Genomic DNA, 14737 nt, shown 5'->3' with positions numbered 1-14737 from the left:
TCGTTATGTTGATTCTGCCATTTTGATTTTCTTCTGTTGATTCGCCATTTTGATTTTATGTGATTCATGGCCCAGATTTTCTTATGTTAATTCCGCCATTTTGGTTGTGTTCCAGAATCAAATGGGGATGTGAAACTATTTGCCATCTTCTAGTGAGGGCTATTAAAGACACGAAAATGTAATTATCATGATTTTAGGTCACATTTATTCCAGATTAAATTTAAGGTTATTTTTCCAGATCAAAGATTAAGCGACAGGTTGAATTTGGCCCCGGTAAAGTAATAGTCATCTCTCTCTGTTTTTTATCATTCATATTCAACTGATTTTCTTTGAGAAACATCATCCATAAATCACCAAGAAAGCCCGCATTCAGTTTCTTAGGAACTTATTTAGAATATATAATGAATATAATGAAATCATTATTCTTTGCCCGTTGTTCAGCATCATATAATTAAAATTATTTTATTGATTTCTGTGGTTGTTCTCTTACGAAAGATAATACGCATTGGAAAACAATAAGACTGAATGACATTTATGTTGCATATAATGATGATAATAATGATTATGCATTAAACTTTATTTTCGGAAAATGTTCGTCAGAAAAATTTCATGTAGAAACTAAACATATTAAAAAAATTATTATCATAATCACAAAGGGACTATTCGTACACATACAAATAATTATGATAACAAAAATAATGATAATAATAAGTCATAATAATATTCATTATTTTTTGTACAAACTCTCTAACGTTTAAAATTACTATCATTGTATTTACCTTAAGACATTTGCTAAACTCTATATTTACAAGCATCGACATGGCCCACGTATAGATGCAATTATTTTACGGAATGTTATCAAGAGACTTTTAAATATTTATGGACCTTTTGTTATACTTAAAGAAAGATTTCATCTCGGAGTAAACAAAAATAACTTTGCGAACATGTGCCATTTTGTGTGACCGTTCGGAATAAATTGAACCCACCGTGAATGAAGAAAGGGGATGCATGCTGAATTCTTAGAGAAGTGAGGTTCAAAATCATCTGAACATATTGGGAAGCGAGATCTGAAGTTATTCCAAATCCCTGCGAAGAAAGGCTCAAAAGTATTTGAACCCACTGAAATACGGTTCGGAATCCTCGAAAAGCAGGGAATAGAGGTCTTGAACCTTCTTCATCTCCGCGCCAGAGGTTCGGTGAAATTCACGTGTAGATCACTCTGGGGTTTAGGGCTTGTTTTTGTTCTGGAATCAAAAAGTACAACATCAGACTGGGAGAGCTTTCAAGGAACAGTTTTTTTCTTCGTAGGTGACTTTCACGTGACAGGTGCAAACATTTAATTTAAGTAATATCTGATTATGATACTAATTATCATGCTGACACATAATTAACTGGAATCTATTGTTAAGGTTTGTAGACGGTTCCTCGTCCATCACACCGGCCTTCTATTAATGCTTTGGATACGTTTCTTCTTGTTCTTTAGAAACGTACTAAAATACTTCCGTAATTCTTTTTGAAAAGTGGTATATTTTAAGCAACTGATTATTGATTATACTAAACAACTTATTAGGGTAACTCGGAAAAAATAGGGTAATTAATAGCGAGACCATTCCAACGCAGAAATTTAACTTTGAAACTCCAGTTGCGGAAATCCATGAATATTTTTCTCCATTTTCGCCGTTCTCTTTGTATCACAAAAAAACACAGATGCGTTGGCCTATTAAGAGTATCAGAAAGTCCTTTTCAGCGATTTGACAAGCTCATGCAGGAATGCATTGCTACAGACATGCTGAAGGTAATGAAAGTATTGCCACTTATGGGACACAAACAGCAACCACACTCACAAACACATGTATGCGCTCTCGCACAAGCACACACACACACACACACACACACACGTACCAAAATCTTAATTCCGTTGTATATATCACGGGGAAATCTATAAAAAGAAATATCATCATCATCCACAGAAATATGCAACGATGAAAGAAAAAATGTAAAACAGACCTTTTTCTTTTCCTCTTTTAGAAATTCAGGGTTGGACTTTGCTTGTTCCAAAGAGAGCAAGGCAGCTGACGAAATGGAAGTCACAGAGGTTGTCAGGAACACAGTACCCAGGCCCCTATTGTTTGCCAAGAAATGAAAGCAGAGGACAAAAAAAAAAATGCTACAGCAAGCTAACAAAAATTCGATTTCTTGTGGTAGGTTGCAGAACGATACTGAAACCATCAGACATGTTGGCCGCAATTATTATCTACAAGTTCAGAAGGAAAAATGAACTGCGAAGGTTTGTAAATTCTGGAGAATGGAGAAAGATGTATTCTGAAGTTTTTGCCATAATGCGTTAGCATTGGGAATAACAAAAAATCTCAAGTAATATTATGCTATAGGGCATTTTTATTTATGATCAAGAAAACCCGAATAATGTGTGACAATACTTCAAAGGGAATTGAATTATTTCAGTAAAAAAAGTCATTGGAGAGGTCTTGCTGCTGCTACACCATTTTGAACTATAGGTAAAAAAAAAAAATAATAAACTCCTAAGGCAAGTGATGTCTCATTAAAACATCCCCGCTTACATACGTACAACTTCCAAGACAGGTGTGACATTACATCACATCAAAAGCTATTCAGATGACCGTGTTATGGCGAAGTGATAATAAAAGAATGAAACACTCGAGATAAGCAACGCTATTTCGTAACATTATGATTTATAATCACACACACACAAAAAAAAATGAAGATGGCTGCCTTGACCATGACCGCCATCAGCATATTTTCCAAGGTGGGAGGAGTTGCAAATCTTAACACATGCATGGACAGTTGCTGGTATCAAGCAGATAAACCTTTGAATTTGAATTAGCAGGCTGATTCGGAAACAGTATCAGCACCTGCATTTCTTTAATGAAAAAAACAATTATATATATATATATATATATATATATATATATATATATATATATATATATATATATATATATATATATATATATTTTCAGGATTTCAGGGGTGGGGCAAGTGCTTGCCTAACTCCTCATTCTGAGGCGCCCAAGGCCTTGACTCACATTATTCAGTGACGAGTCCCGTGATGAGGCGCTATTATTCCTGACACGGCTCCGGGCAGCGTTCGTGATGCCCCGTAAGCGCCGCCGTCAGGTTAGGTGCCATGTCCTGCTCAGAGGGTCCTCCGAGCTCACTGCAAGCACTGATTCCCCACCGAAGGCACAAGACAATTATGGCCAGCGTCGAATTGCAGTTGACGAAACACATTGCTACCAAGCTGAGAGAAGGCACGTACATACCTTTGCAGAGAGACACAAAAATATTGGAACCTCTATATTCTGGAATGAAGACGAAGATCATCAAAATTTTTAGTGTCTAGAGAAGCAAATCATAATAGAATTATTGAGATAGGTTCGAACATGGAAGCAAAACGTTACAGGATTATTGAGATAGATTTAAAAAGTAAACGGCGTGTGATTCTAGTCTGTGTATGAAAGGAAAAAGTTTTATCTTTTAAAAGATTTAAACAGTAAACGGAGTGTGTTTCTAGTCTGTGTATGAAAGGAGAAAGATTTATCTTTTGAAAGATTTAAACAGTAAACGGCGTGTGATTCTAGTCTGTGTATGAAAGGAAAAAGTTTTATCTTTTAAAAGATTTAAAAAGTAAACGGCGTGTGATTCTAGTCTGTGTATGAAAGGAAAAAGTCTTATCTTTTGAAAGATTTAAACAGTAAACGGCGTGTGATTCTAGTCTGTGTATGAAAGGAAAAAGTTTTAACTTTTAAAAGATTTAAAAAGTAAACGGAGTGTGTTTCTAGTCTGTGTATGAAAGGAGAAAGATTTATCTTTTAAAAGATTTAAAAAGTAAACGGCGTGTGATTCTAGTCTGTGTATGAAAGGAGAGATTTATCTTTTAAAAGGAATTATGTACGAAGCACTTATACAGTAAAGAGGGTGAAGAGAGGTGGGGAGGGGCATCGTTGTGGGTCCCATGAACAGGAGAGGGGGGAGGCACAAGGAAATGGCTTGATAAAAGATGGGCAAAGTGTGTGTGTGTGTGTGTGTGAGTGTGTGGCGGGGGTGTGTTTGGGTGTTCTCATACAGAGAACAGGTAAAAATAATCATGAGAGCTACAAATGTCGCTTATATCAAATTCACGCTTACTCGGGCATGTGAATTTGATATTTTAATACTTTGTGGCTTCATGATTGTATATAAATCACGGTGTGATAAAAAATTTCAGGTAAAATAAATACATGAAAATGAATAATTATACGAACTCGAGATGTAACGAAAGAGAGACAGACTACACTGCATCAGAACTACGAGAAAGAAAACGGCCTTCGATTTTAAAAAAAAAAAAAGATTAATGAAAGATCAGACTGGAGAAAGTGTTCATAGGTTGTTAATTAGAACTCTGTGAGTTAAGTGAACATTCATGTTATTTTCTCTCTATAAGCACCCCATAGTAGTGAGAACTTTATATATAAATTATATAAATATATATATATATATATATATATATATATATATATATATATATATATATATATATATATATATATATATATATAAATAAAGTTTTCACTATTTGAGGTTCTTCTATAGAGTAAATAACAAGAAAATGTTCACAAATACATTTTTCTTTAAATTTGCCATATAATAATATATATATATATATATATATATATATATATATATAATATACAGTATATATATATATATATATATATATATATATATATATATATATATATATATATATATATATATATATAAATATATATATAAATGCAGAGAGAGAGAGAGAGAGAGAAAGAGAGAGAGAGAAAGAGAGAGCTTGGATATCATTTTGCTATCTCACCAATTGCAGTAGACAGCTTCCTCGCAGACGTGACAGACAATCTCGTTTTGGTGATTAAAATGTCGACGGTCGCACCCCAGACAAGCGACACGAGAATGCCAATGAGGTTCGGAAGAGCAGAGGTCAGTCCCGTCTGCAAAGAGGAAAAAACGTCACGAAATAAACGTCTCTGTTGGCCGGTCAGAGTCAGTAGGCCCACATCAGGCCCTCTACTTCCCTACACATCTTAAATTCCCTGGTGGTATGAGTTAGTGTGGACGGAAGGCTGGGTTTCTTTAAACTAACCAAGAAAATAAAGAAAACTGGAATGACGTTTTCAGTGTTATGGCCTGATTTGATTCACGAATAACGGAGTACACACACACAAAAAAAAGAGAAAATGAAAAAGACATTATAAATAAATTTCAAGGAGAATAAATGGAGTTGATAAAAAAGAAGAATAATCTGGCTGAAAGGAAGCACGGAATTAGAGGCGATAGGGATGAATAATCAAGATTTACAGCGTTAGAAGGGAAAACAAAATCCAGACAAATAGAATATGGATTTCTAAGACCTGATATTCTGTCAGTGGTCTTACCTACCTCATTGAAAAACCCCACCGTAAATCAGGAGACACTACCAGTTTAAACTGGTGTTAAAAAACCTAAGGTTTATAGGAGAGGAAAATAAAGATAAGTTACTAAAATGCTTCGTTTGTAAAATTTAAAGCACCCTGATAATAAATGTGCTGAAAAGCTTTGAACTCCTACGCAGGAAAGGTCTGGATAAATACTACCCAAGGGAAAGTTCAATATAGAACAGAAGAAAATCTAAGACAGTAACAGGTTTCGCCATGAAATCTGGTATTCTAACCCTGCTTTGGTTTTCCTTTGTACTGGTAATCTCTTTTCAAAACGTCGAGTGTTCAATTTCAGTTCTTTTTAGTTTATATTTTCCTTTGTTCCTTAGCACAAGTAAGGGGCTATCGCTGCAATAAAGCCATTATTTTGACGAGAGTGAACTAAATGAATTAATTAAATGGCTTCTTTGGTCTTAGCATAACCCAGTGCCACTTGCACCAGACTCCTGGAGTCTGTTTAAGTTTCCAAGCATTATGGCTTTGGCAACTAGAACTAACGCTTTTTGGCACCTGATACAGGTCACCCATCTGCAGACTCACCTGGTCTAGGTGCTTCAGTAATCGAGAGATTAGAGGTGTCCAACATCCTTTGGTGGTCAGTGTCCACCCATTCGACCACTGACTAAACCCAACAGTACCTTATTTCACTCACAGGAAAAACTATAGTGAAAGACAAACCTGTAAAGTAGCTGAAACCTATAAAGTGATCTTAAGCGTACTGTAGGTATGCTAACCATTAAGGTAAAACCTAATTCTCTTTACGTCTGCTGACCCGAAGTGTTGTGCATGTTTTTCAAATAAGTGGGAATTTCTGTCGGGAAAGTGTAGAATCCGAAACTGCCTCCCAGGCGATAACAATCAGTGTCCAGTAAGGGACGGAGGTGAATCTCTCACGCCATGGGACTTTCATTCTCTGAAAAAAAAAAAAAAAGTGATTGAAGAGAGTATGTAGGAGTCACTGAAGACTTCACTTTCTTTTAACATTCTTTAAAAACACTTGACCCTATGGAATTTACGTTTTCCTGTATCTTAACTTGACAATTTTTTAAACAAGATGTTTGTGTGATTTTGGCATGACTTATTATATATTGTCCTCTTCATCAGTTCAGACTAAACTCTTGGTCGATAATTCATCAAAATGAAGTGGCAAAAGGCATTTCAAAGTTTAAGCCTCTGGTGGTTAGAAAAATAATAAGCTCGCATGAAATCCCTGGCTACAAGACCTTAATATTCTATTTTCCTTCTGACAATAGGTGAGGCTGAAATTCTATTTTCTCTTCAGTAGCAATTCCAGAATTGACGAGTCTGAAATTCCTGACTGAAATTATTTATTTCATATTTCCCAATTAGCTGACAATGGGCGAGTCTTAAATTACTAACTGAAATGACTAGGTACAGTTTTTTGTTTATTATAATGGTGCTGACAAATGATGAACTCAATCCATAACTGAAATGCATTGGTATTTTCCCTTTTAAATATACTGTAGTAGTACTGACATCAGGTGAGTCTGAAACTCCCGATTTCGTTGCAATAATATTCCGTATCTCAACCACAGTGGTTCTAACGCTAAACAAGTCTGAAATATCTAATTACAAGGACCTGGTAACTTGCTATTACGACAATAGTTTCAGCATGAGATGGGACCAGAAATTAACCGACTATAAAGAGTTCCTTTTTTTACCATGGTAGTCCTGACAGTAGACCCATTTGCCTCGATGTAACGGAGCTCCTCTTCAGATATCCTGGGGTGCTTCTGGGGTGAGTCCCGCATGAAAATGAGCCAGGGAATACACCACAGGATTCCAAGGATGCCGAAGACGTAGAAGATCGACGGCCATCCTCCGAGGAAGTCCGATTCGTTCATCAAGCCACCGAGAGACAGAGCGATGATCGTGCCTGTGCCGGGTCCTTGGAGGAGAAGGAAGGTAGATTACATAATTTTTATTTATTCATTCATTTGTTTATTCACAGATATTTATTTATATGTCTACTTATTTTAAACATTTATTTTATTTATCGCTCTATTTGCCATTATGATATCCTGGCGTTATGTTCTGCTCAGGCTTGCTTCGAAAGCTCATGATGATCTAGGCTTATTCTGTGTTGAAGTTTGCACTTTCTGGATGATAATAATAATAATAATAATAATAATAATAATAATAATAATAATAATAATAATAATAATAATACGTCGATTCACTGATTAATAGGTTATCCATGATGAGGACTATGACAAATTTATGAACTGGATATATTTAAAGATACAGGCTATGGTCAGATACTGGAAACACAGTATAAAGTTTTCAATTCTAAGTGACATAGAAACTTGGCTTGTGGATCTTGGTTTTCCATACTTTACTTATGTTTCATTTATTTTAATTTCTTCTTCTGTTAACGAAAACACACACTTTAATAAGTTAGATGCATGGTAATGGGTATGAATGCGAATAATCAGCCGAAAACCACAAAAATGAGGCGGAAAATCAGTTTGTTCATGCGTAAACCACCTTAGCATGTCATTATAATACCCTCCACAATTTCCCCCAGACGACTTCTAGCGCCTGATGAAACAAAATATAAGAAACAATAGGGAAACTTACAATAAAAAAAAACACACACACAAAATAGTTACATTTTAACTAAAAACTCACTGGCAAGTCTTGCAACCGGGAGGCCTAATCCCCTGACAAATCGTGAATCACCCTTACCTGAGAAGAGCACTGACGCAAAGCGAGCTCTATCCTGGGGTGGGTTCCAGGTTGCTAGTAAGTTGTGTATGCACGGAAACGTAGGGCCCTGGAGCAATGAAAGTGAATCAGCAGGGGTAAAGGATGTATGTTTGAATGATGCACCCAACTTGATGTTATAGATTACTCAGAATGGGAGCTTCAAATTGCTAAATGTCATAGAGTAGGCCTACAGTGATTGGCGTTCACTTCATTCCGCTGGTATTTATGCTTTGCTAGTCCTTTTATATGGCTTGTGCACTGATTTAAGATCATGCTAGTTGAAAATTAACATTTCACTGTAAAGACGACCTACAGACCAATAGAATATCAGTTCATTTGAATTTTCTAGCATCCCTTTTTTAAAATTGTGTAAGGCGATTTATCATCGCACATTCCTCTTGTTTACGTGCCGAATAACACTCTTACCAACGCTGCTGACTTTCGTTACTACTGTATGTTTAGAACTGACTACCACTTACATGAGAGAGAGAGAGAGAGAGAGAGAGAGAGAGAGAGAGAGAGAGAGAGAGAGAGAGAGAGAGAGAGAGGGAGAGATTTTTCTTTAAACTTGCAAAAACGAAAGAGGCTACAATTTAGATCTGGCTCAACTAAATTTGCAGTTGAAAATATCATTGAAAGATTAAAACTACTCTTATTCTAATGGATGGCGTGATGGTAAATATATCATGTACTTCATTTATATAAAAGTTATTGTTATTTATAGTTGAGATAAAAAGATGTCTTTGCGTGCAGTACTCAGCTTTTCTTTCAGTTATATCTAAAACCGTTTCACGTAATTGATGATGACATGATTCCCATTTAATTACAAACTGTTAGTTTTCACTGCCATGCCTTTTTTGAAACTGTGTATGGAGTTGTAAATTTATTTTGCTACGTATACGAGTATTTACATAACCAACTCAAAAAAGACCCACGCTGTCTTGTACATCTGCTTTTGGCTGAGTTGTTATATTAGTAAGGAAGAAGAGAGGCTTGCAATCTGCATAAGATACCAGAAATGTTCCAAGTAAGAACAGATACATAAGCTCTAAGAGAGCAGACGATTTTCCAACAAAGATAATTTTATCCTCTTTAATCGTTCTTTTGCTGTAAACATATTGTATCTCAGGTAAAGAATGGTTATAAAGGAATATATGAGATAAAATGTATCATGTCACTGATATTAATAATACTACCCAATCAGGTGTTATTATTATATCTATGATTAATACACATTACCTAGCTCTGTCATAAAGCAGGCCCAAGCTATTGGTGCGAACGCCAGTTGCCCTAGACCCGCCAGCCACGATAAACACGCTCTGTTATAAGCCAGCAACACAGGAATAATTGCCTCTTACTACCCTGCCCGTAAAGTGTACTATAAATGTGCAGTAATGTTCATGAGAAACCAATTCTTTTCTTTGGTCTCTCATAAATATAGTCACATCAGTTAAAAGATGCGCGGAAAGAATGAAAGACTATATCGAACCAATTCTTGCAAAGCGAATCAAGGGTTTATCGGCGACGTCATGGCCCGACCGTTTCTGGTTATAGACAAAGGCAAGTGACGAATAATGGGAAAAGTACCTGAGCCAGACCTGAAGGACTCTTGCCCCGATAAAGAGACCGATGAAGTCCTGGCGCAGATGGGAGATATGATGTCACGAGGAAGATAAAGACGCTGAAAGGTCATCACAAGGCGAAACCATAACGTTCGATGGCGAGACCGCCGAAGAAGTTGAGACGGCGTAGCCATGGAAAAACAGCCCAGGAGGATGCCTGGGTCGCCTCATCCCAGTGGAATTCGCCTTCGTTCTGTTGGTGAGGACTTTTTTTTTCTCTTTCTGTCAAAAAAGTAATCTTTTCAAAGGTGGTTTCTTTACCAATATGGCGGCAGGAAATTAGCTTTCATTTTGTCTGTTCCAGTAGTTAAAAGAGATTAAATATCCGTTATATAATGAATAAAATATCAATTCATACTTTTCAACTAACCGTAAAGCGTCTCTAGACGTGGCGTTCCAGTCCGGAAGGGAACAGGTGATCTCGGAGTTGTTTCTGCAGAAGAGAGGAATTAGCAGCAACCATCCCAAAAATCCTTTATGCTCAAAGTTGGTCCGGTTTAGGTACGTGACGTAAAGCCTGTGAAGCCGAGGACCACCAGTGTGTACTCTGCAACCCCATCCTTTCGGCTCTGTAAGACAAAAAGAATGTACGTAAATTCCTACGTATATATATATATATATATATATATATATATATATATATATATATATATATATATATATATATATATATATATATATTCACGATAAAACCAAGTACCTGGTTAATACACAACCAATCACAAAAAAATTCAAAATTTACCTCATTTCAGCCAGATACACTGACTCATAACAATAAAATTAAGACTGAGTACTCTAAGGGGTAACAGTAGATCCCTAAAAGCGCTAATCATGTAGAAAAAATCAAACTAAGTTTATCAAACTAAGTGTGAGGTACCAACAATTAAACAAGAAATATACTAGAGCAAGAGGCATTACCCATCAAACAACTTTAACTGTTTCCCTGGTCTTAATTCAGTTCAGCAAAACTAAAGGAACAAAACATGTTTATCACTTGCCTTATGCACACAATTAATTCTATTCACTGCGGTCAACAAATTGAAACTTTTTTTTTCTTTAAATACAAAAATTTATCTTTAAATTCAGAATTTATAAATAGAATTCACAATCTGAAAAATTTACCATTCCTTGAAAGAACACAAAAATTTAATTAATTCCTGAGTTAAATTATTAAACAAAACTAAATCACAAAACTTCAATTTATCAAATTCAAATTAATCAAGCAAAATTTAAACTATCAAGAATTATCAAAATTCAAGAAAATCTTAGTAAATGAAAAATGAAATCAAGCATGCAGTATTAAATTATCAAGAAATATTTAAAAATGCTAAGTAAATAAATGTTAAATTACCAATATATAAAATGTGAAAAAATAAGATTGCAAACACAATAACATGCAAAAATACACAAAAGATTTACCAATAATAATTTCACTAAGGCAAAATTTCCTAATACCTTATTATACCATGGTAATAATAAGTAAATTTACTTTAACACACAAGAAGCATGTGAAAACCTTTGCAAATCATTGAAATGCAGCTGCTCGAGATTCACAAAACTTTTTTTCATGCACTGTTACAACTTCTTCCTATATTCAGATTCAAAGCTAGATTAATACCAGTGACACACTAACATGCACGTTAACCATTTTTCTTTGAGAAGAGAACCAATAAGAATGATCTCTGAAAGTAGAGTGAACAAACTTTAGGATTCCAGCAACAAATGAAACAATCAAATGATGTCATTATTAAGGCATTTTGGGAACGAGGTATGAGAGAAAGTTCTAGAAAAAGCAATATGCTGTCACTTCCAAGCAAAACGTTTTTGGGGCCAAAACTAATGCATTAGAACAATACGTGATCAGAGCAAACATAATCTTAAACATCGAATGCAATTGCCATGTACTTCAGTACAACATTTTTTTTTTCATATTTTTCCAAAAGGTACATGTTTTACAGAAAATCATATAGAACACATGTAATGTTGCAAAACCATTACTCTTCTTTCTCAAATGGGACAAAACTTTTACAGAAATCTTAGCACGACCAAACAGACCCTTTAGATTAATTATGATTGGCATGTTTTAAAACAAAACAAAAAACCTGGTTGGTTTCTTTAGAATGGAAAGCGGCTATTGTTATCTCGACCTGTCAACACATAACCCAACACAAAGCGCTTGTTTATCTTAACTGATGACAGATGGCACATCTGGTCTAAAACTGTATCTCTCTTTCACATTTACTATTATCAAAAAAGATATTATTACTTCTAAATTGCTCTGTTAAGTTATCTAAATCATTAACTTTTTTGAGATCTTACATCACACTACATACGATATTTCAACAGTTATTATTATTACGCATAACACATGATAAATAGAAGAGTAAATATATCAAAACTATGGAAAGATATACATTTTACAAGGCAATATCATGAAATTCCTCCCCCCAGAAGATTAGTTATCCCAGGTTTGAATCGTTGGGGAATTAATTAAATTTTGTGCTATTGACAAGTAATAGTAAATTTTTTCAGAATGTGAATTATAGTTATAAATTTTGAATTCAAAAATAAATTCTTGTATTTAAAATTTTAAAAAACTGTTTCATTTATTGAATTGTGTGCACAAGGCAAAATGATTAACATGTTTTGTTCCTTTAGATTTGCTGAAGTCAATTAAGACCAGGTAAACAATTAAACTTGTTTGATGGAGTGATGCCCTTTTACTTTAGTATATTTCTTGTTTAATTGCTGATACCTCACACTTGTTTTGATAAACTTATTTTGATTTTTTATGTGATTAATAAGTTTGTTAAGGAATCACTGTTACCTTTAGAGTACTCAGTTGTAATTTTATTGTTATGAGAGTTCAGATATCTGGCTGAAGTGACAATAGGATTTTTGGTGACCAGACCCGGGAAAATTATTTGTAAGGGGAAATCTTTTCACTGGTAAGAACACTAGAACTTGCTGTCCTACACCAAAACTTCTTAGCTTAGTTTTTAGCATCATATCTTCTTTTCATTTTCTGAATTATTTTCAGATTTTCTAAAGAGAATTTTCTAATTTCTCTTAACCTTTTCCTCAAAATTCTTCACTTATTCTCCTTGGTTTTCCTCTTGATTTTTCTTCCCAGTTCTTCAAGCATCTTCAATGGACCTCTCAATCCTTGACCAAAAATCATTTCATTTAGTGAACATCCCATACTTTTGTTGATAAGCATTCCTAACTTCAAAAACATCAAGGGTAAACAGCATCCCATTCTCCTGATTCATAACAATACTTAGTTAACATACGTTTCAATGTCTGGTGGAACCTTTCCAAGGCCTCTTGAGGTCTCTGGATGGTAAGCAGTTGATAACTGTTGTTTCACTCCTAACAAGTTCATCACATCCTGGAACAATTTTGAAGTAAAGTTCGTTCCATATCACTTTGCACCAATTTCTAGTATTCCAAACTTGGAGAAAACTCCACCAACTTCTCAGCAATTACCTTTGTACCTTTATACTTCTTACTGGTGGAATTGCCTCAGGATACCTTGTCACTGAACACATTAATGTTAACAATTATTAATTTCTTTTTTTGTTTTTTGGAGGGCCCAAATCCACAACTATAATCACCTCATAAAGGGTTCTCCTCTAACTTCTATGGGTTGTAGGGGGGCTTTCTGAATGGTTTCATTCAGGTTTCAGCTATCTGGCAGGTGTGACATTCTCGGCAGAACCTGCTATCATCCTTGTGAAGTCCAGGACAAAAAATACTTCATAATCTTCTCAAGAGTCTTCCTAATTCCCTTATGTCCAGACTCATGCAATACTGCTACCACTTGCTTCTTCAATGGATATGGAATCAGAATTTGATGATATTCACCCCATTCAGCAATTTCCTGGTATATCTACAGGTCGATGCTTCCTCATTAGTAATCCTTCCTTTAGATAATAACAGGAAGGAGTTTGTTGCATCTCTTCTTGATCAACAACTCTGAAGAATAAATCAGCTAACGTTGTATCCTTCTTCTGCAGTTCCATTAGCTTTTCTCTAGTCACTTGACCAACTTCAGGGCTATTGTACTCTCAATAATCTCTATATCTGCTGCTGTAGTTTCACTACTACCTTCAGGAATGCTGACTACTCTGAGTCTATTCAAGAACAACCACATCGAAGGGGAGCAACCGGGGGAAGACCACTGATTATAATCCGAAGGATAAAGCCAAGTTATTTGTACGGCTTACAGAATATAATCGGTCCTAGACAAATAAAAAATAAACGATGCGATAAATGTATGAGATACGACTGGAGCTATTAGTTGGTCGTTATAACATAGACATAAAAGAATCTCATTCGGTACAAGAAAAGTTATGGAAGAACCATCGAAGTCCAAATTTCAGTTTTTATGATATTTTTAAATGAAACATGCTTTATTTATATTCTATATAAATTCCTACATGCACACTTCCGTACAATTGTTATTTTTCTCGTCCTTCTACGAAAAAAGTTATTCAACGATTATGTACTTTTATTGACTTACATAGAGACTTTCAACTTGAAAACGTGTAAAACTAAAAAGGTTGATATAAAATTAATAATAATTCAAATACCTTTGTTGAAAATGAGCCCCATATTCTCCGTCGGAAATGATGGAGACCCGCCCGTGATGATTCTCAGAGGAGTCCATCTTTGGTAATGATTTTCTCTCGACTCGTTTCAGTATGGCCGTTGTTATGAGCCCAGTCGTCGTCAGGAAACTTTATCGAAATCAGGTTCTTCGTCGTATGCTTGATATAACTGTTATCCTGAACTAGTGTTATCGACCCAATGATTTTAATAGAATCTTTATCTGAGAGTCATTTTCGATTTTTATCACTATGGAGCGAGCCTGGGGTCGTCTTAACTTACTCCCGA

General features: G+C 35.2%; 1 protein-coding gene across 1 annotated transcript; it reads right to left on the bottom strand.

The window, feature by feature from the left end:
• Positions 1-4865: 4865 nt before the first annotated feature.
• Positions 4866-14510, bottom strand: LOC136846905 (vesicular glutamate transporter 3-like). The gene is made up of 8 exons (XM_067118158.1): positions 14434-14510; positions 13891-13974; positions 10209-10271; positions 9804-9897; positions 8196-8283; positions 7169-7395; positions 6249-6399; positions 4866-5000 (listed from the first exon to the last, which is right to left on the bottom strand). The coding sequence occupies exons 1-7, from the start codon at positions 14508-14510 to the stop codon at positions 6280-6282; spliced, it is 753 nt and encodes a 250-aa protein (XP_066974259.1). The 3' UTR covers positions 4866-5000; positions 6249-6279.
• Positions 14511-14737: the final 227 nt, after the last annotated feature.

The sequence above is a fragment of the Macrobrachium rosenbergii genome, chromosome 16 (assembly GCF_040412425.1).
Source record: "Macrobrachium rosenbergii isolate ZJJX-2024 chromosome 16, ASM4041242v1, whole genome shotgun sequence".
NCBI classification, from domain to species: domain Eukaryota; kingdom Metazoa; phylum Arthropoda; class Malacostraca; order Decapoda; family Palaemonidae; genus Macrobrachium; species Macrobrachium rosenbergii.
This window is presented reverse-complemented; position numbering and strand designations above follow the sequence as displayed.